Source organism: Anguilla anguilla, chromosome 4 (genome assembly GCF_013347855.1).
Source record: "Anguilla anguilla isolate fAngAng1 chromosome 4, fAngAng1.pri, whole genome shotgun sequence".
Taxonomy (NCBI): Eukaryota; Metazoa; Chordata; class Actinopteri; order Anguilliformes; family Anguillidae; genus Anguilla; species Anguilla anguilla.
The window spans coordinates 19,294,690-19,316,814 of record NC_049204.1 but is presented as its reverse complement, the minus strand read 5'-3'; the positions used below and the strand labels follow the sequence as shown (position 1 = coordinate 19,316,814).

The 22,125-nt window shown below is 38.9% G+C and overlaps 2 protein-coding genes across 6 annotated transcripts in view; one reads left to right on the top strand and one right to left on the bottom strand.

Annotated features, from left to right (window-relative positions):
- Nucleotides 1–10,781, top strand: part of gnal (guanine nucleotide binding protein (G protein), alpha activating activity polypeptide, olfactory type) — a 65,583-nt gene extending 54,802 nt beyond the window's left edge. For both annotated transcript variants that reach the window (XM_035415735.1, XM_035415736.1), the window contains exon 12: nucleotides 9,994–10,781. In XM_035415735.1, the coding sequence (XP_035271626.1) occupies nucleotides 9,994–10,140 (147 nt within the window). In that variant the 3' untranslated portion in view covers nucleotides 10,141–10,781. The remainder of the gene's footprint in view (nucleotides 1–9,993) is intronic.
- A 703-nt stretch (nucleotides 10,782–11,484) lies between these two features.
- On the bottom strand, nucleotides 11,485–22,117 carry mppe1 (metallophosphoesterase 1). 4 transcript variants are annotated; one of them, XM_035415739.1, is made up of 10 exons: nucleotides 21,909–22,117; nucleotides 21,647–21,771; nucleotides 17,721–17,829; nucleotides 17,313–17,416; nucleotides 16,653–16,733; nucleotides 15,493–15,601; nucleotides 14,485–14,553; nucleotides 13,678–13,800; nucleotides 13,105–13,245; nucleotides 11,485–12,639 (listed from the first exon to the last, which is right to left on the bottom strand). In XM_035415739.1, the coding sequence occupies exons 2-10, from the start codon at nucleotides 21,745–21,747 to the stop codon at nucleotides 12,475–12,477; spliced, it is 1,002 nt and encodes a 333-aa protein (XP_035271630.1). In that variant the 5' UTR covers nucleotides 21,748–21,771; nucleotides 21,909–22,117; the 3' UTR covers nucleotides 11,485–12,474. The 4 variants fall into 4 exon arrangements, 3 of the variants coding, with proteins under 3 accessions (XP_035271630.1, XP_035271628.1, XP_035271629.1); XM_035415737.1 differs by having other exon boundaries at nucleotides 21,647–22,117; XR_004765004.1 differs by having other exon boundaries at nucleotides 12,503–12,639; nucleotides 13,678–13,820; nucleotides 21,647–22,117.
- Nucleotides 22,118–22,125: the final 8 nt, after the last annotated feature.

Genomic DNA, 22,125 nt, shown 5'->3' with positions numbered 1-22,125 from the left:
AATTAGAGTTAAGGGCTCAAATTAGGGTTCAGCTAGGGTTAGGGTTAGGAAAACGGTAAGTCTGAGGGTTGAGGCAAGTTTACGGTTGTGTTCAGCAGCTTGAAGAAAGGTTGGGACATGAGTTTTATTGATTTTGAATGAAGCAAAAAAAATGTCTAGTAGCATGTGTACCCATGACCATACAAAATGTCTAATACATGCATGTTTTTCTTAGGGAGAACATTTTTCTTTTTTAAATGACCTCATACATATGATTTTGCATTTAAATTATAGTATTCATGATATTTCCCTTGTTTTCCATCCATTTTAAATGGGTTTTCAGGTGTTTTCAATGGTACCAATGGCTTCAAATTAGAGTTAAGGGCTCAAATTAGGGTTCAGCTAGGGTTAGGGTTAAGAAAACGGTAAGTCTGAGGGTTGAGGCAAGTTTACGGTTGTGTTCAGCAGCTTGAAGAAAGGTTGGGACATGAGTTTTATTGATTTTGAATGAAGCAAAAAAAATGTCTAGTAGCATGTGTACCCATGACCATACAAAATGCCTAATACATGCATGTTTTTCTTAGGGAGAACATTTTTCTTTTTTAAATGGCCTCATACATATGATTTTGCATTTAAATTATAGTATTTATGATATTTACCTTGTTTCCCATCCATTTTAAATGGGTTTTCAGGTGTTTTCAATGGTACCAATGGCTTCAAATTAGAGTTAAGGGCTCAAATTAGGGTTCAGCTAGGGTTAGGGTTAGGAAAACGGTAAGTCTGAGGGTTGAGGAAAGTTTACGGTTGTGTTCAGCAGCTTGAAGAAAGGTTGGGACATGAGTTTTATTGATTTTGAATGAAGCAAAAAAAATGTCTAGTAGCATGTGTACCCATGACCATACAAAATGTCTAATACATGCATGTTTTTCTTAGGGAGAACATTTTTCTTTTTTAAATGACCTCATACATATGATTTTGCATTTAAATTATAGTATTCATGATATTTACCTTGTTTCCCATCCATTTTAAATGGGTTTTCAGGTGTTTTCAATGGTACCAATGGCTTCAAATTAGAGTTAAGGGCTCAAATTAGGGTTCAGCTAGGGTTAGGGTTAGGAAAACGGTAAGTCTGAGGGTTGAGGCAAGTTTACGGTTGTGTTCAGCAGCTTGAAGAAAGGTTGGGACATGAGTTTTATTGATTTTGAATGAAGCAAAAAAAATGTCTAGTAGCATGTGTACCCATGACCATACAAAATGTCTAATACATGCATGTTTTTCTTAGGGAGAACATTTTTCTTTTTTAAATGACCTCATACATATGATTTTGCATTTAAATTATAGTATTCATGATATTTACCTTGTTTTCCATCCATTTTAAATGGGTTTTCAGGTGTTTTCAATGGTACCAATGGCTTCAAATTAGAGTTACGCCGGGCACCCACCGCACGCGTCGCGTAAGCGTCGCGTAAACAGCAGGGCGAAGCAGCACGACGCGACGCGTAGGGTGTCTCCACTGGTTCCGTTTGTGTCGCGCAAAGGCTTGCGTAAAAGCTATATATTCCCAGTAGCTCTCGCAGTCTGCAGTGGGCTTACATCGTGTATCTCACGTTTGTTCAGGACTTTTGATTATGGGTTAAGTGAATACTTGGTGAGAGACCTTTTTCATTCTGTTAATTTGGTAATATTTCTTAATATTTTTTTATATGTAAATACGTGAGAAAGTAAACGCTTTAAAAAATTACCATAAACTTAAATCGCAACGTAGCCTGCATAACAATCTAACAACGGTATTAATTTATTTGCTTGGTTAACAAGCGTGCCAACTTTGTGAAGAATATGTAATGATTATAATAATAATAATAATAATAATAATCCATAATCAACCATTGGGAATTCCCGTGTCGTCTTGTTATTCACGTCAAAACATTTATATGATCATATTTAGTAAAATCAGTTCATCGTCAAAAAGATAACAGTTTAAACTTGAAGGGATATGAACACCACAACGTCATGAACACCGGAAGCTTTGAAGTACAAGTGCAAAAAAGGCTTGCTTACAACTTCATTTATAAAATAGGTGCATTTTCATCGGCAAGACCACTAAATAATCTGATTTTTTTTAAAGCTCTGTGGATTATCTGATTTTTATTAACAAGCCCTTTTTGAAAGCACGGCGAACGAAGACATCAGAGAAGTCAAATAGGCTGAGCAATGGTTGGTTAAAAACTACCTTCCAACATTCGAGCTAACAAACCGCTGCTCGGTGCATTCACTTCTACGTCATTCAATAGGCTACGATTTTCTGTGGTGTATTTTCAAATTTACCCCACCCCCTCCGCAAAATAAGACAGCGAAACTAAGTTTGCCTTTTCCCCAGGTTCCAGTTATTTATTTATTTATTTTTACAAAACGAAAAGGCTTGTATTTTTTTTTTTTGCTGCTTATAAAATATCTGGGAGGTAACTAGGGACACACCCCCAGTAATATAAGGATGAAATATAAATCAGAGCATGTATACCTAGCATTTTAGAGCATATTTCTGTGTATAAACAGGCCACCGTGACGCGCGACAAGCCGAAAAAATAGAACAGAAGCGAAAAACTACGCTTCAGTTCGCTTGTGTCGCGCGAGCTTCGCAGCCGGTACGCGACGCGTTCGCATCTGGTGGAGACGACGTCGCCCGCTGCCGTTGTAATAACAGTACTTCAACTACGCTTCAGTTACGCGCGTAATACGCGCGTAGTGCGCTCGCGGTCGATACGCGTGCGGTGGGTGCCCGGCTTTAAGGGCTCAAATTAGGGTTCAGCTAGGGTTAGGGTTAGGAAAACGGTAAGTCTGAGGGTTGAGGCAAGTTTACGGTTGTGTTCAGCAGCTTGAAGAAAGGTTGGGACATGAGTTTTATTGATTTTGAATGAAGCAAAAAAAAATGTCTAGTAGCATGTGTACCCATGACCATACAAAATGTCTAATACATGCATGTTTTTCTTAGGGAGAACATTTTTCTTTTTTAAATGGCCTCATACATATGATTTTGCATTTAAATTATAGTATTCATGATATTTACCTTGTTTCCCATCCATTTTAAATGGGTTTTCAGGTGTTTTCAATGGTACCAATGGCTTCAAATTAGAGTTAAGGGCTCAAATTAGGGTTCAGCTAGGGTTAGGGTTAGGAAAACGGTAAGTCTGAGGGTTGAGGCAAGTTTACGTTTGTGTTCAGCAGCTTGAAGAAAGGTTGGGACATGAGTTTTATTGATTTTGAATGAAGCAAAAAAAATGTCTAGTAGCATGTGTACCCATGACCATACAAAATGTCTAATACATGCATGTTTTTCTTAGGGAGAACATTTTTCTTTTTTAAATGGCCTCATACATATGATTTTGCATTTAAATTATAGTATTCATGATATTTACCTTGTTTCCCATCCATTTTAAATGGGTTTTCAGGTGTTTTCAATGGTACCAATGGCTTCAAATTAGAGTTAAGGGCTCAAATTAGGGTTCAGCTAGGGTTAGGGTTAGGAAAACGGTAAGTCTGAGGGTTGAGGCAAGTTTACGGTTGTGTTCAGCAGCTTGAGGAAAGGTTGGGACATGAGTTTTATTGAATTTGAATGAAGCAAAAAAAATGTCTAGTAGCATGTGTACCCATGACCATACAAAATGTCTAATACATGCATGTTTTTCTTAGGGAGAACATTTTTCTTTTTTAAATGACCTCATACATATGATTTTGCATTTAAATTATAGTATTCATGATATTTACTTTGTTTTCCATCCATTTTAAATGGGTTTTCAGGTGTTTTCAATTGTACCAATGGCTTCAAATTAGAGTTAAGGGCTCAAATTAGGGTTCAGCTAGGGTTAGGGTTAGGAAAACGGTAAGTCTGAGGGTTGAGGCAAGTTTACGGTTGTGTTCAGCAGCTTGAAGAAAGGTTGGGACATGAGTTTTATTGATTTTGAATGAAGCAAAAAAAATGTCTAGTAGCATGTGTACCCATGACCATACAAAATGTCTAATACATGCATGTTTTTCTTAGGGAGAACATTTTTCTTTTTTAAATGACCTCATACATATGATTTTGCATTTAAATTATAGTATTCATGATATTTACCTTGTTTTCCATCCATTTTAAATGGGTTTTCAGGTGTTTTCAATGGTACCAATGGCTTCAAATTAGAGTTAAGGGCTCAAATTAGGGTTCAGCTAGGGTTAGGGTTAAGAAAACGGTAAGTCTGAGGGTTGAGGCAAGTTTACGGTTGTGTTCAGCAGCTTGAGGAAAGGTTGGGACATGAGTTTTATTGAATTTGAATGAAGCAAAAAAAATGTCTAGTAGCATGTGTACCCATGACCATACAAAATGTCTAATACATGCATGTTTTTCTTAGGGAGAACATTTTTCTTTTTTAAATGACCTCATACATATGATTTTGCATTTAAATTATAGTATTCATGATATTTCCCTTGTTTTCCATCCATTTTAAATGGGTTTTCAGGTGTTTTCAATGGTACCAATGGCTTCAAATTAGAGTTAAGGGCTCAAATTAGGGTTCAGCTAGGGTTAGGGTTAAGAAAACGGTAAGTCTGAGGGTTGAGGCAAGTTTACGGTTGTGTTCAGCAGCTTGAAGAAAGGTTGGGACATGAGTTTTATTGATTTTGAATGAAGCAAAAAAATGTCTAGTAGCATGTGTACCCATGACCATACAAAATGCCTAATACATGCATGTTTTTCTTAGGGAGAACATTTTTCTTTTTTAAATGGCCTCATACATATGATTTTGCATTTAAATTATAGTATTCATGATATTTACCTTGTTTCCCATCCATTTTAAATGGGTTTTCAGGTGTTTTCAATGGTACCAATGGCTTCAAATTAGAGTTAAGGGCTCAAATTAGGGTTCAGCTAGGGTTAGGGTTAGGAAAACGGTAAGTCTGAGGGTTGAGGCAAGTTTACGGTTGTGTTCAGCAGCTTGAAGAAAGGTTGGGACATGAGTTTTATTGATTTTGAATGAAGCAAAAAAAATGTCTAGTAGCATGTGTACCCATGACCATACAAAATGTCTAATACATGCATGTTTTTCTTAGGGAGAACATTTTTCTTTTTTAAATGACCTCATACATATGATTTTGCATTTAAATTATAGTATTCATGATATTTACCTTGTTTTCCATCCATTTTAAATGGGTTTTCAGGTGTTTTCAATGGTACCAATGGCTTCAAATTAGAGTTAAGGGCTCAAATTAGGGTTCAGCTAGGGTTAGGGTTAGGAAAACGGTAAGTCTGAGGGTTGAGGCAAGTTTACGGTTGTGTTCAGCAGCTTGAAGAAAGGTTGGGACATGAGTTTTATTGATTTTGAATGAAGCAAAAAAAATGTCTAGTAGCATGTGTACCCATGACCATACAAAATGTCTAATACATGCATGTTTTTCTTAGGGAGAACATTTTTCTTTTTTAAATGACCTCATACATATGATTTTGCATTTAAATTATAGTATTCATGATATTTACCTTGTTTTCCATCCATTTTAAATGGGTTTTCAGGTGTTTTCAATGGTACCAATGGCTTCAAATTAGAGTTAAGGGCTCAAATTAGGGTTCAGCTAGGGTTAGGGTTAGGACAACGGTAAGTCTGAGGGTTGAGGCAAGTTTACGGTTGTGTTCAGCAGCTTGAAGAAAGGTTGGGACATGAGTGTTATTGATTTTGAATGAAGCAAAAAAAATGTCTAGTAGCATGTGTACCCATGACCATACAAAATGTCTAATACATGCATTTTTTCTTAGGGAGAACATTTTTCTTTTTTAAATGGCCTCATACATATGATTTTGCATTTAAATTATAGTATTCATGATATTTACCTTGTTTTCCATCCATTTTAAATGGGTTTTCAGGTGTTTTCAATGGTACCAATGGCTTCAAATTAGAGTTAAGGGCTCAAATTAGGGTTCAGCTAGGGTTAGGGTTAGGAAAACGGTAAGTCTGAGGGTTGAGGCAAGTTTACGGTTGTGTTCAGCAGCTTGAAGAAAGGTTGGGACATGAGTTTTATTGATTTTGAATGACGCAAAAAAAATGTCTAGTAGCATGTGTACCCATGACCATACAAAATGTCTAATACATGCATGTTTTTCTTAGGGAGAACATTTTTCTTTTTTAAATGACCTCATACATATGATTTTGCATTTAAATTATAGTATTCATGATATTTACCTTGTTTTCCATCCATTTTAAATGGGTTTTCAGGTGTTTTCAATGGTACCAATGGCTTCAAATTAGAGTTAAGGGCTCAAATTAGGGTTCAGCTAGGGTTAGGGTTAGGAAAACGGTAAGTCTGAGGGTTGAGGCAAGTTTACGGTTGTGTTCAGCAGCTTGAAGAAAGGTTGGGACATGAGTTTTATTGATTTTGAATGAAGCAAAAAAAATGTCTAGTAGCATGTGTACCCATGACCATACAAAATGTCTAATACGTGCATGTTTTTCTTAGGGAGAACATTTTTCTTTTTTAAATGGCCTCATACATATGATTTTGCATTTAAATTATAGTATTCATGATATTTACCTTGTTTCCCATCCATTTTAAATGGGTTTTCAGGTGTTTTCAATGGTACCAATGGCTTCAAATTAGAGTTAAGGGCTCAAATTAGGGTTCAGCTAGGGTTAGGGTTAGGAAAACGGTAAGTCTGAGGGTTGAGGCAAGTTTACGGTTGTGTTCAGCAGCTTGAGGAAAGGTTGGGACATGAGTTTTATTGAATTTGAATGAAGCAAAAAAAATGTCTAGTAGCATGTGTACCCATGACCATACAAAATGTCTAATACATGCATGTTTTTCTTAGGGAGAACATTTTTCTTTTTTAAATGACCTCATACATATGATTTTGCATTTAAATTATAGTATTCATGATATTTACCTTGTTTCCCATCCATTTTAAATGGGTTTTCAGGTGTTTTCAATGGTACCAATGGCTTCAAATTAGAGTTAAGGGCTCAAATTAGGGTTCAGCTAGGGTTAGGGTTAGGAAAACGGTAAGTCTGAGGGTTGAGGCAAGTTTACGGTTGTGTTCAGCAGCTTGAGGAAAGGTTGGGACATGAGTTTTATTGAATTTGAATGAAGCAAAAAAAATGTCTAGTAGCATGTGTACCCATGACCATACAAAATGTCTAATACATGCATGTTTTTCTTAGGGAGAACATTTTTCTTTTTTAAATGACCTCATACATATGATTTTGCATTTAAATGATAGTATTCATGATATTTACCTTGTTTTCCATCCATTTTAAATGGGTTTTCAGGTGTTTTCAATGGTACCAATGGCTTCAAATTAGAGTTAAGGGCTCAAATTAGGGTTCAGCTAGGGTTAGGGTTAGGAAAACGGTAAGTCTGAGGGTTGAGGCAAGTTTACGGTTGTGTTCAGCAGCTTGAAGAAAGGTTGGGACATGAGTTTTATTGATTTTGAATGAAGCAAAAAAAAATGTCTAGTAGCATGTGTACCCATGACCATACAAAATGTCTAATACATGCATGTTTTTCTTAGGGAGAACATTTTTCTTTTTTAAATGACCTCATACATATGATTTTGCATTTAAATTATAGTATTCATGATATTTACCTTGTTTTCCATCCATTTTAAATGGGTTTTCAGGTGTTTTCAATGGTACCAATGGCTTCAAATTAGAGTTAAGGGCTCAAATTAGGGTTCAGCTAGGGTTAGGGTTAAGAAAACGGTAAGTCTGAGGGTTGAGGCAAGTTTACGGTTGTGTTCAGCAGCTTGAAGAAAGGTTGGGACATGAGTTTTATTGATTTTGAATGAAGCAAAAAAAATGTCTAGTAGCATGTGTACCCATGACCATACAAAATGCCTAATACATGCATGTTTTTCTTAGGGAGAACATTTTTCTTTTTTAAATGGCCTCATACATATGATTTTGCATTTAAATTATAGTATTTATGATATTTACCTTGTTTCCCATCCATTTTAAATGGGTTTTCAGGTGTTTTCAATGGTACCAATGGCTTCAAATTAGAGTTAAGGGCTCAAATTAGGGTTCAGCTAGGGTTAGGGTTAGGAAAACGGTAAGTCTGAGGGTTGAGGCAAGTTTACGGTTGTGTTCAGCAGCTTGAAGAAAGGTTGGGACATGAGTTTTATTGATTTTGAATGAAGCAAAAAAAATGTCTAGTAGCATGTGTACCCATGACCATACAAAATGTCTAATACATGCATGTTTTTCTTAGGGAGAACATTTTTCTTTTTTAAATGACCTCATACATATGATTTTGCATTTAAATTATAGTATTCATGATATTTCCCTTGTTTTCCATCCATTTTAAATGGGTTTTCAGGTGTTTTCAATGGTACCAATGGCTTCAAATTAGAGTTAAGGGCTCAAATTAGGGTTCAGCTAGGGTTAGGGTTAAGAAAACGGTAAGTCTGAGGGTTGAGGCAAGTTTACGGTTGTGTTCAGCAGCTTGAAGAAAGGTTGGGACATGAGTTTTATTGATTTTGAATGAAGCAAAAAAAATGTCTAGTAGCATGTGTACCCATGACCATACAAAATGCCTAATACATGCATGTTTTTCTTAGGGAGAACATTTTTCTTTTTTAAATGGCCTCATACATATGATTTTGCATTTAAATTATAGTATTTATGATATTTACCTTGTTTCCCATCCATTTTAAATGGGTTTTCAGGTGTTTTCAATGGTACCAATGGCTTCAAATTAGAGTTAAGGGCTCAAATTAGGGTTCAGCTAGGGTTAGGGTTAGGAAAACGGTAAGTCTGAGGGTTGAGGCAAGTTTACGGTTGTGTTCAGCAGCTTGAAGAAAGGTTGGGACATGAGTTTTATTGATTTTGAATGAAGCAAAAAAAATGTCTAGTAGCATGTGTACCCATGACCATACAAAATGTCTAATACATGCATGTTTTTCTTAGGGAGAACATTTTTCTTTTTTAATACAGTTTGAGATTGATTATTATGCAGGCTACGTTGCGATTTAAGCTTATGGTAATTTTTGAAAGCATTTACTTTCTCACGTATTTACATGAGTTAACGAAATATTACCAAATTAACAAACTGTAAAAGGTCTCTCACCAAGTATTCACTTGCCCCTAATCAACGGTCCTGAACAAACGTGAAATACACGATGTAATCCCACTGCAGACTGCGAAAACTACTAGGAATATATAGCTTTTATCGAGCCTTTGCGCGACACAAACGGAACCAATGTAGATACGCTACGCGCCGCGCCGTGCTGCTTACGCTCAGTGCGGTGGGTGCCCGGCGTAAGATTGTAAAATGTTTAAAGACTCTGCAATCAAAATACTTCAAAATACTAATCAAAATAAAATTTTATGTAAAAAAAAAATAAATAACTAAAAGAGGAAAAATATTAAGATATTATTCTGTTGGAATTTTAAATTACTTTAAGTTCTTATACTGCCCACTACAGGGGGATTTGGCATTTGTCTTTGGGAGACTTACTTTGCCTTATGGGGATTTACTTTCTAACCAATCAGCGGCTGTGTAACGAGCTGGCCAATCAGAAGTGATCTTGAAGTGAGTGCAGAAAGAACAGTCAGTCTTCTAGCTACCCTGTTTATAAAAAACACACTTTACATGAAAGTAAAATGTGTTGTTTTCTTGTTAATAAACTTTCGAAAAGTAAACTAGAAACTAGAGGCTTAATTTGCACTTTAAAACTGTGCTGGGAAAAGTGGTTACATAGGGTCTTTAATCATTTTAAGAAAATGTAAAACTTAAATTAAATTCAGAATTTTTACATTTACTATTTTAAACTTTTGACATTGGTAATACATTGTTGGGTGTGTGAGTGAGTTGTATTTTATATTTGTATGTTGCACATTTGTGCGTACTGTGTGTGCTGTGGTGCTGTGTGTGTGTGTGTGTGTGCCATGGTGCTGTGTGCGAGCATCTGTGTGTGTAAGTGCTGTGGTGCTGTGTGTGTGCATGCATGTTATTATGCGTTGTGTAGCCCCCTGATATCCCGCTCTTCCTACACTACAGAGGATCTGCACAGCCAGCGGAGACGGCGGCCACTACTGCTACCCCCACTTCACCTGTGCCGTGGACACAGAGAACATCCGCCGCGTCTTCAAAGACTGCCGGGACATCATCCAGAGGATGCACCTGCGCATTTACGAGCTCTTGTGATGAGGGGGGCGGCCTGTGCCCTGCCGACCTGGCCCCCCACTCCCCAGAACAGCCTCCAGCGCTGAGACAGCGCGTACTACTGATGTGCATCAGTGGATTCCGCCATTACTTAGTCTTTTTTTATTTAAAGCCATTCTCTACTCCATTTTATCTTTAATGTGAGGAGGGGACGGAAGCAAGACAAGTGCTTCACTATTCCTTTATCATGCCTTTTTACGTCATTCCATTAAGCCTGTGGCTACCTCTGTTTTTTGTAATCTCTGTTTTCGTTTCACTCTATGCCATTGCCGTCGTTGTCGGACCTGGACTTTGCCAGCGAGCGGACGAGCTGGAGGAGGGTCCGTCTGGCGGACGGCGCTCGCGTGGGGCCCAGCCCTACCTGGCGACCCGCCTCCGCACAGGGCCTCTGATTTTTATTGTTTTCAACACTGAAGAGTACTTGATTGGGGGGTGTTGGGGGAAAAAGACGAAGATGAAATGCACTTTTGCATCAGGTTTCTTAAAACCGGTGAGGAAGTGTACACACGATGTAGCACCACTGTATTTATTACCATCACGGTTTTTTAGCGTTCCGAGTTGCGGGTCGACTGAGAAGATCCTGACTTCCTCTACAGGGCGCGGATGTAGAGGAGGGCGGTTGGGGGGTGGGCGTGGGGGGGGGTGTGGGAGGGGAACTAGGGGGTTTTCTGAATCTCTTAGAACCTCAGGCTATAGAGTAGTCACTGCTTCATGCCTGCTGTATCTAGGAAGAAAAACTACCACACTCACTTTGACGTGTCCACAGGTGATCTTTTTTCTTTTGATCTTCTTGGACAATAGTCCCATATAAAAATATATACATAAATATATATTTTTTGGTTTTATCTTGTACGGACCGTATAAGGTTGATCACCTTGCACGGACCTTAAAATGTAATATTGTTTTGTACAACTTTATTCGAAGAAACTACTTGTAGAAGATCTGTGCCTTGATTATGGCTGTACCTGTACAATGAGCTCAGATGTAAGTATGTTTTTGACTGCGCTGTACAGCTTGATGTCAAACTATCGGCAGGAGAAGACTGCAGGTAGGGACATTCTCTGTAGACCTTAGTTTTTTCTGGTTTATAAAATGAATTGCTCTTTAGTAAAAAAAATAGGAAAAAAAAATTCCTGTACACATTATGCAAAATTTAACCACTTACCTACAGAGATGGCCAGATGTGGCAGTGACATGCCTTCATTTTTCTGTTATTTCTGTTATGTTTTTGTTTACGATTTTCAGCTTTAAAACATTGGAAACTCATCAAAGTCCAAATTGCAACCTGGTGTTGTTTTAATAGGAACCAACTTTTTTGCATAAGTACATTTGCGAAGTGTAAGAAAGAGGGTGTGTGTGTGTGCGCGCGCATGTGTACATAATATGATCGTGCTTGCAGATGCATTATGTACGCGCAGGAAAGTACATATGCGCACATCTATATAAATATATGTACATGTAAATTTATGTATATAAATATATATGTACAATTATACATAGTTATATATGTGTGCCTACATGTATGCATATCTATGGAAGGTGACTGTGTACATACACACACATACATGAACGTGTGTAGAATGATGCAAATAAATGAGAGATTTATACTTCCCTTGATTGCACGGAAACCGCAGTTGCAAAGGCATTTGTAAATGGCTGAGTACAATCAGATAGGATTATCTCAACGTCAGCTGTAAGCACAAAATTATGCAGAGGTCCTCAAAAGTATGGTCTGGTGTACATTTTAGAACATGAAAAACCTTTAGCAGCACATATGTGTGTGGATAATCACCCACAGTTCCTCAATGCTTAATTTACAATTGTAATGACAGAAACTCACCCTAATGTAGTGTACCATTAGCCTGTATTGCTTCAAGTTCACTTTATTGCCTGACTTTTCTTCTTGAATTTGTGTCATTACAAACTGGCTCTAGCGAGCTTCAGGTGCCTTCATCAGCTGCACAACCAAGTTTATTTTATCTATTAGCATATTAGCTCTATTAGCAGCAGGGACAAACAAGGACAAACAAGATTTAAAGTCTGAAATTCTGGTAGCATGAACGAAGCGCACATCTACTGTACTGATGCTTGTATTGCAGTATAGATATGAGCTTCATAGAAAATGTTACTGTTACTTCTAAATTCCACTCTTGAGTGACTAATCGTAGGAAAGTGCATTCTGTTTAAGTGTTCTAGGGCAAAATAGGGGTTCTGCTGTTGGTGGGATTTTCCTTGGCCCACCTGCAAGCACATATGACTATAAAGCAGTAATACAGCACGTGTGTCTCTCTGGTGGAGGAGGCTGGGCGTGGGAGGTCAGACCAGTGCGCTGGTGAACTGCGGCGAACCCTTGAACAGGTAGAAGTGAAGCAGGACCAGGAGCGGCACAGCCATGCCTGTGGCGCAGTAGATGGCTATGACGCTGCTCTCTTCGGGGAGGAAGCACTTGGACAGGAGGAAGTCGGCCGAGGAGAACGTACCCTGGGGCGGGGGAAAGGAAAGAAGAACGGGTCGCTCCGCTGCTGCTCGGTCGGGATTGGTGAATGGGTTGTAGAAACCAGAGTGGCTGATGTTATAGCGCTTCACTCCATGATATTACAGCAGGTGTCGGAGATCTTTATTTTCTTTTGATACCTTTTCATTTATTTATTTACCAAATGAGATAAATGTAATGGCCACGATATCAGGTATGATACTGACACTGACGTTTTTATCTGGATACACATATACACAGATGCACATTTAAAGCTGATCATAACTTTCTGCAAAAGGCCACCATTTAACTATCATTGTCAATCATTAGGACTGAAAAACTAAATCAATATTGGAAACAAAACATTTTTCTAAATCATTTCAGTGTTACATTTAATATTGTAAAACACAAATAAAAGAAACACATTTCACACTATTCTGGCAACCCTGCTGATAGCACAGGTTGGACTTTACCAGAATGAAACTGGGATTATTTCTGTTTCGCCAGCTGAAGGAGGGGACGCTGACTTCAAGGTACTTGTTCCCATGGATGACTTCACATGCGCTGTGGGTGTGGCCACTTAGGATAAGGCGGGGCTGGAACCACCAAAGTAACTGAAAATGGTAGGGGTATAAAATACATCTCAACCAACTCGCCACTGATTCATTTATTGTACAATTATTCATGTATAGATGTATAATAATTACTGGGCACAGATGCCCAGTGTGTTAGGTACAACGTCACGTGTTTGAACAGTAGCAAGACAAATCTTTACTTAACTTCAATGACTGCAGCAACATTATCTTATTTGATATAGACCTCAGGAATGTACATTTCTGCATTGTGTAATATTAAGATATGAACAGCAGAAGAAAAAACATTTTTGTTGAATAACTGCACAGCACGGTTCTTTACAATCACTGCAAACCACTGTACAGGTAAAAATATTAGCAAATATCTGCATCTAAACCTTTTTCAACTGAGATGTCTTTAAAGAATTTGTGCTCAGTGGAATAATCAACTGCGCGTGTCCTCTAGCAACCCACCTTGTGAGTGGCCTCCTGAGACAGCACGTCATACTGCTCTGTGAACTGCAGATGGCGCTTTCCTGCAGGCGCAGCATCCTGCCCCGTGCAGTTTGAGTCACTGGTGCGGTAGAGAGGGTAATGCTGCATGGAGGAAGGTCACACTACATTGCATAGGACAAGAGAGTGTATTGCTTCAAAACACAGACGGAACTAAATGAAATGCCTAGAGTAGACATTTAGCTAACTCCACCTATTCTCATTGTGCATCTGAAACAATATTTTATATCTATTATAATGAGGTTCTGGGACATTCTTTTGTTGAAATCAAAAATAATTTTTTGATTTCCTTGGCCTACACCAGCTGAACCTGGAGACCTTCAACCTTCCCTGCAGTTGAACAAACAGACAGTTCTACTGTAGTTCTACATTTTGCTGTGTGCCTATAATATTGAGTTAAGTAAGAAGTGTCATACACTACACACTCCAGGAGTCCCACTAAGTTCCTCAGATCCAGGTTTTGATTGTCTTTTTAGCTGCATCATTAAAGGGCATTTAACTGAAGATTATAACTAGTGCTGTGATGGAGACTGAAGTGAAATTCTCACTCAACTCTTTGTGGCACTCTGTAGGCTTTGTAGTGTAGTGTTTTTTATGATTGAGTTCTTGGTTAGGATCTTATTGATTGACTAAAATTATGTGCCCAGTGGCCACTTTAATAAGTTCATCTGCTCATTAACACAAATACACATGATGTGAACATAACACAAATGGACATGTGCACATGCACACACACTTGAACACACAGTATGCCAGCTGTTCTCATACCTGTAGGATAATGGGTGGTGTGGAGGAAAACTGTGCCGTGTCACAGCAGTGCTCCTTCTTCAGTTCCGACTGAAGTCGAGATTTAAAGCATCATTTACACTGCTTGCGTTTTATATTTCAAGGCGAGGATGCACAATACAGTGATGTCAGCAAACTAAGTCTTCCAAGGACACACACACATCTGTACAAAATTGTGTGCAATACTACTGTTTTTTTTCAGTTTATACTGTACTGTACAGTGATCAGATGCATAATACAGGAAACATAAAGTTGTTAATAGTGTCATCTGTATGCAATATTTAATGTTCTACCCCACTGATGAGGGTAATTGTGGAATTGAATTTTGTTCAGGGACAGTTTATTTTGTACATATTTGTAGATAAGTACACATGGACAGCATTTCCACACTAACTCATAGGCCAGTTTGTCCTTTTTGGAGAAAACAAAGGACATGAACATCCATTTTAACAAAGAACAAAGCATTCTGACTGAACCTCCAAGCAGTCATTATCATATGCCAGAACAATACAGGAGGTCTAACTGAGCACTTCTTGTTTGGAGAGCAATTCTAATATAGATGTCTCCGTGCTACAGATATCATATCAGAGAAAGCAACAGGAAAGGTTCTGGTCACAGTACTGAAACCCTGAATTTCTGAATGGTCCAGTTTCCAGCTCCTAGCTTTTGGTGTTCTTAAGCAGGCAAAAAAAACCTGAAAAACATGCAACTGTGAAAGCCAGATTAAAATAGGGATTAAATTAAACCTCAGACTCATTTGCTTGTTACTAATTATACTGAAGGACAGATGGTGGCTTTCTGACTCTTAGGAATGTATTTATTCCAACCAGAGAGAATGCCAATGACCTCAGAATAGGATAAAATGTTTCAAAACCACATCACTGAGGTTACTGTGGGGTGTATACTATTGACTGTGTGTGGGTGCACGTTCACGTGTGGGTATGTGTGTGTGTGTGTGTGTGAGAGGGAGAGAGAGAGAGAAACGGCTACCTGCATAGAACAGTTGAGTGCTTCAGAGAGCCAGAAGAGCTCATTCTCCACAGCGTGGCAGATTGGGCAGCCGTCCCCCTCCATTGCCACGCTGTTCACCAGCAGAAAACTAAAGCGAAAACAGAATCAAAATCAGCACTTATTCCTTGATGTCACAAGTAACAACAATGAAGCTGTATTTTTTTTTTTTTTTTAATAAATTTGGCATCTCAAATCCCACACAAATTTGGAATGTTGAATTCCAAATTTAGAAAGTTGAATTCCCTGCCAGGGTCGTATATGAACTGGCTCAGGACAGTGAAGACAACTCACGGTTCTCCGAAGAAACAGCCAACTGCATATGTTCACACCATAGTCACAAGCCACATGCATGCAGAGCAGGGGTGGAGGAGACCCAATCATACACAGGTGCAGAGAGCAAGTCATGGGCTATCTCCACTGACTGAATCCCTCCCTTATATTTCTTGGGTGATGCAAAGCCAATTGTGCACAGTCCCTGCAGGGCTGCCGGCTACAACTAGGGTTGAATTTTATCTGAAATGTAGCTGCATTTTCATATCTCTGAATTTACTCCCCCTCATTCTGTTCCATATCCTAAGCAGCAGTGCCAGACAAGCAGTGTTGAGGGGCGACCTACTGTATATAACGCTAGTCAGTTATCACAGTGGAATTTAATGTTTTTCAAACGTATACCTTCCATATTTAGTCTCCAATTTGACTTTGTCACACTATTTATGATCTATTTATTTATTATTGATCTCAATGCAGTACAGCAGTCGTTGAGTGTTTATTTAATATTACATTAATTTTGACATTAATCATTGTTCAACAAAACAAATAGTTCTATAAAGTACACACACACACACACACACACACACACACACTGTGTAAATGCTTTTACAATGCAGAGGTTGAAGGGGGAAGGGTGAAGGTGCTTATTTGTTTTTGTGTTGGTGCGGGTGCTCTCTCTCTCTCTCTCTCTCTCTCTCTCTCTCTCTATGCGGCTACCAACAGAGCACTCCTGGAACTGTCACATCTCTCTGCCTTCGTCAGCTCAATGCATGGGAATTGCACAACCAATCAATTCACAGAAAGCCAAAACAGGTGTTTGGGAGCTATTACTGCAAAGGGTATTCTGTTAGGGAGTTAAATCCCCTCACTTCACTCCTTTCTTTGTGATGATCCTGGCAGAGTTGGCATTGAAGACCTTCTCGAACCGCTGCAGCTTTTCCCAATTCATCCTGTCACGGAAAAGAGAGGGACTCTTATTAGCTCACTCCACTCCAGGGCTAATAATGTGCTTACCCTGACCCTTAATGAGGCCTGAGGGACAATGTACTTGCTCTAAACACATGGTTTTAAAATGAGAATTTCCAGTCCAGCTCTTATTACCTAATGTTACAAATGGCCCATAATGCCCTGATATGAAGTGTTAACACGCCTAGTAAAGATCAACTTATCTCTACCCTCCTGGGAAACTACAATGTACACCTAATCTCCTGTAATGTCCCCTTAATCTATTTGGGAATTAATATTTTCTGGGGTTCTTAGAAATAGTAGGTAGATCAGCTTTGGCCTGTGCATGGACTTTTGCAAGTCCATACATTGGCATAGAGCTTGGCTCTTGACTCACATATACAGTTGGGGATCTCCATCCAACTGCATAAAAGACCCTACACCAACGTTGTTTTCATCCAAAGGGATTTTCAGTTATGCTAGCACAAGGACTGGCAGCTGTTGTGGGCCTCCAGGTCTGGGAAACCTGGCTACAATGAATTGTATTCCCTGCCACTGCCTCCCTCTGCAACCCCTGAACTTACTCATAATGGAAGCCAATGTCATGGTTTCCAGTGAGGACTACCAGCTCTGTGTCGTTGGGGTGACGGAAAATCTGCTGGAAGCGCCGGACATCATCCTCCCAGTCCTGTGGAGGGAGCAGTTCCGGTGTCCTCACTCAGGGGGCACTAGAGAGCACAATGCATCACAGCCTCTATCGACACCCCGCTTAAACCATACCGTAAGTAAAAAGCATCAACCCGTGACCCACATTCTATAAAACCAAGGCTTGACTAATCTCGGGAAGACTAGCAATTGTGTTAACTTTCTTCTCCAAATTAATTTTAAATAATAATAATACAGTTGATTTGTTGAGCACTTTTCATAGATTATCTCAAGGATGCTTTGCAGTGTCTCCTATTTGTGGAACTGAGCACGGCCAAAAATTGTACCTTGGCTGAGCTGCACTTGCCCTCATCGAAGATGTCCCCTAAAATGAAAACCACTTCTGGCCGCAGCAGCCACAGCGCTGTCTGAAAGGCCCTTTCCATCTGCCATTCCCTGTGGGACAACACAGAGCTGTCAATCATCTTTACATTCATTTAGCAGATGTGCTTTTCCGGCGCAACTTACACTGTAAGAGAACATGAAGTGCATCCAGCTGAATTATGTGAGCAACAGTGATTGGCCAGGCTAACAGCATTCCCAGACCAGCAAGTTTCTGTTCAACATCATTACAGCACTGAATTTAAGTTTAAAACTCAAATGCAAATGATAAATTCATGCAGCTAACATCCATATAAAACCACAAAGCATAGTGTTAAAATCTTGTATTCACAAGTATTTACATAAAAAAGAGTGTTAGGGGATGGGAACAGATGCAGTTTGAAGGTGTGAGTCTTCAGTTTGTGTTGGAAGACGGCCAGCGATTCTGCTGTCTGACTTCCGTGGGAAGTTCATTCCGCTGCTGTGGGCATTCCACTACACAAGGAAGGGAGAGCCAGATGCCCCATAGTTGCAAAACAGAGAGATCTGGCCATTGTGTACGGTTTGGAGATCAACCGGAGGTATTACGGAGCTATCCCATTCGCTGCTCTGTAGACTACTGCCAAAGTTTTAAACTTGATGTGAGCTGCAACTGAATGAATTGAGCACGTAACTCTAATGCTGCAAGTTTGAATCCCAGGTGGGGGACAGCTCTTGTACTCTTGAGTAAGGTACTGAACTTGAATTTCTTCAGTAAATACTGCATATCCAGCTGTATATATATGGACTCTATGTAGAAATAACATGACCTGTGTAAGCTGCTTCTCTTAAATGCCTAAAATGTAAATGATATGAGCTGTATCAACTTACACATACCCTTATTGCCAATGGACTTTAATATAATTGCCAGTCACTTTGCATCCTTCCACCATTATTGACTGCATCCAAACATCCAAATTCTTTATTCTGGGACTTCTTGATTTGATGCTCTCTGCTTATTTGTAGCCACCACCTGAAGATTTAATCAACCAAAGCTAAACACGTTTTGCTTTGTGCAGGGGGAAAAGACGTTGATGCAGTTTGGTTTTTTGTTTCTATTCGACTTGTGCCTATACTTTCATATGCTTATCAAAAATGGTATAAAAGCTAAAAGGGCAATAAGTGATAAATTTTTTTTACAACAGACACAGTGTAAAGACTGAACAAGAGCAATGGCAGTGCCAATAGCAGAACATGTTTACTGCCCATGCCTTCATCCAAATTCCCAACCACCACCTATTAACAACCATGGGCTTTCACAAAATATGTATGGTCAGTTATCAATAATAACACATAACATTATAAATGATCACAATATCATATGTTGTGAGCCCGACAGGGGAGACAAGCCTACCTGTACTGTATGGTAGGATTTACCGAGGCTTCACCATTGAAGAGAGGATAAAATGATCAACCAAAGGCAGAAATGTACAGATCATTGCTGCCGAGTAAATCCCTAGTACTCAAAGGTTCAAGAAGTAACAGCATTGCTTCATACTGCCATCCTTTTATTAACAGAGGGCTGCAAAATTGCTGCTTAAATTTGGCCTGCAGACAATTTCATAGCTGTGCCGATTTAATAATGATATTATCTGCATTTAACTGGTATTGATTTAACAATCTAAGGAGATTAAGCTTAATTCTCCAGGCTAAAGATATTCCATGTACGACTCTGCAGTCCCATACAGGATTATCAAAATGAAAACGATAGCCCCATTATTTCATGGCACTGTAACGCTTGGGAAACATTAATGTTACGTAAATGAAAGAAAGTCACATTTAATACTTTGTCGCATATCCTTTGCATGCAATGCCTGCTTGAAGTCTGTGACCCACAGACATCACCTGGAGCTGGGTATCTTCTCTGGTGATGCTCTGGCAGGCCTGTACTGTAGCCAATGTCAGCTCCTGTGTGTTTCGGGGATAGTTGCCCCAAAGGTTTTCTCTTAAGCATATACAATGCATGTTCAATTAAAGTCAAATCGGATGAACGATTGACCAGTCAAGAATTTTCCGGTTTTTGGCTTTGAAACACTCCTTTGTTGCTTTAGCAGTGTATATGGCATCATTTGTTTGTTTTTGTAGGTAGAACTAAAAATAATTAATTTGGTTTGTTATTAAATAAACTATATGTACAGACAGGTGACAAATTAAAGGAAAAACCAACATGAAGTGTCTTAGAAAGGTATATTGGGCCACAACGAGCTACCAGAACAGCTTCAATTCACCTTGGCATAGATTCTAAGTCTCTGGAACTCTACTGGGGGAATGGAAGATATTCCCTCATTTGGTGTTTTGATGATGGTGGTGGAGAGCGCTGTCTAAAACGTCTGTCCAAAATCTCCTATAGGGGTTCAATTGGACTGAGATCTGGTGACTGCGAAGGCCATAGCATATGATTCACATAATTTTAATGCTCATCAAACCATTCAGTGACTTTCTTGTGCCCTGTGGATGGGGCATTGTCATCCTGGAAGAGACCACTCCCATCAGGATAGAAATGTGATCACATCATAGGATAAAGGCGATCCCTCAGAATAACTTTGTATCGATTTGCAGTGACCCTTCCCTTTAAGGGGACAAGTGGACCCAAACCATGCCAGGAAAATGCCAGCTACAGCATAACAGAGCCACCAGACCCCCTCAATGCAGAGGTCAAGCATTCAAGCCTGTACCGTTCTCTTGGTGTATGCTTCAAATGCACTCACCCACTTGTCGAGAATATGGTGAAGGATGACTCATCTGACCACTTTTTCCATGTCTATGTAGACCAGTGCCTATGGTTTTTGCACCACTGAACTCTCAAATGTGCATTTGTCTTTGTAATGAGAGGTTTATGCACAGCAACCTTACTATAATATCCCTCTCATTGTAGTTGTCAATGAACTGTTCTTGCTGACATAGTCTGATCACGTCCTGCATTGACATTCTCAGTCACCTGAGGGAGAGTTGCTCTTCTGTTTCTCCTTACATATCACACTAACACATGAGCACCACGGTCATTTAATGTTCACTTTCAACCACAATTTCCAAACCTATTTACGTACTGTCTTTCCCATAGATCTAAATACAGATTTCACTTTAGTCACTGTTCCTATTGAAACACTAGCCAGTTGAGCAGTCTTTGTGACTGAAGCTCCTGCCATCTATGCCCCAATAATGAACCATTTTTCAAAGTCACTTAGATCTTTTCTTCTTGCCATCTTGATCTAAAATTGAGATAAAATGGGCCTGCTCAGTATTTTCATACATGCCACAGAGGATGATAGGATGTTAATTGCTAAATTGTATCATGCAGTATACCTGTATTTAAGCATATGCATTCCTTGAGTTCTCCACTCATTTATTCAGGTTTCTCCTTTAATTTGTCACCTGTCTGTATATATTCCACTGTGCCCTATAAGATAGACTTATTTCAGATTTCTTTACATATAAATAAAAGCATGCCCATACTGACCCAAAGGATCAGCATTTTTGCAACACAACATACTTAGAACATAAGCATATTAACATAATTTCAAACTTCCTGAAAATAGTATACATACAATAGGTAGTTATGCTCTTGACTAAATATAATATTTACCTTTTAGAAATATGAGGCATACTAGCTCCTTTAAAACATATAACTCAGTTTAAAAGTACGTTTTAGAGCGTGAAAATCGCATACAGCACAATAAAGCAAACTCCTGCGTTTTTCTCCATGCTTTCATTAAACAACTGACAATTAACACCGGTCTGGTGTGGTATTTTTTGCATTCTCCCTAAAGAGCTGCATAAAATACCCATCTCATCTATGTCCGGTTCACATAAAATAAGAGTTAATACCTGTTTTAATTTCATTTCAGCAACTGACCTTCGGAGTTTATCGAACCAGTGTCCGCTGATTGCTCCAAGGAGGTGAGTATCCGACAGGAATAACGCGTTAAGAGTCTGGACATTCTTCCCGCGTCCCATATGTCTTGTCTCTGGCCAAGAGCACTGGAGAATTACGGGAAAATATATCAAATACTCACAAAATATGAAAACGGAGCTGACGGTTAAAACGAACAAGATTGCAAATGTCCTTCTGCCATTCAAAACTGCCATGACTGCAAAATAAAATGTATACTGCCTACTTTGTACGGTGATTTTTGTCATGCATTAATTCTCTGTAAATCGCCCTGGATAAGTATAAATAAATAAATGTAAAAAAAAAATAATAATAAATGAAACTGCTCAATTGAGCTTGTTCAAGAAGATTTTTCTTTCCCTCTGGTTCTAAATGCAGGTCTTATGAATAGCCACATTATCAAGCTGGTCTCCCAGTTCAAAGATTCAAATGGTATCGTTTAG